The sequence below is a fragment of the Buceros rhinoceros genome, unplaced genomic scaffold (genome assembly GCF_000710305.1).
Source record: "Buceros rhinoceros silvestris isolate BGI_N320 unplaced genomic scaffold, ASM71030v1 scaffold19801, whole genome shotgun sequence".
Classification (NCBI taxonomy): Eukaryota; Metazoa; Chordata; class Aves; order Bucerotiformes; family Bucerotidae; genus Buceros; species Buceros rhinoceros.
Window position 1 is genome coordinate 9,962 of NW_010393910.1, and position 321 is coordinate 10,282.

Here is a 321-nt window from a genome sequence, read left to right on the forward strand (position 1 = left end):
TGGCACTGAGGGACATGGTTTAGGGACCCTGGCAGTGCGGGGTGAACAGTTGGCCTCGATGATCTGAGAGGTCTCTTCCAGCCCAATGATTCTGTGGTTTTTTCTCCCGGTCTCCACTTCTTCCACCTCCCCACCCCATAGCCCCCTAACTTGCACCTCTGCTCTGGCCTGTAGGAAGAACTCGGATGAGGCCGACCTGGTGCCAGCCAAGGAAGCCAACATCAAGTGCCCGCAGGTGGTCATCTCCTTCTACGAGGAGCGGTTGACATGGCATTCCTACCCCTCAGAGGACGATGACAAGAAAGAGGACAAGAACTAACC

At 56.1% G+C, this 321-nt stretch overlaps 1 protein-coding gene across 1 annotated transcript in view; it reads left to right on the forward strand.

Moving 5' to 3' along the window:
• Positions 1 to 319, forward strand: part of CBX1 (chromobox homolog 1) — a 3,346-nt gene extending 3,027 nt beyond the window's left edge. The window contains exon 4 of the mRNA XM_010145061.1: positions 175 to 319. Within this exon, the coding sequence (XP_010143363.1) occupies positions 175 to 319 (145 nt within the window). The remainder of the gene's footprint in view (positions 1 to 174) is intronic.
• Positions 320 to 321: the final 2 nt, after the last annotated feature.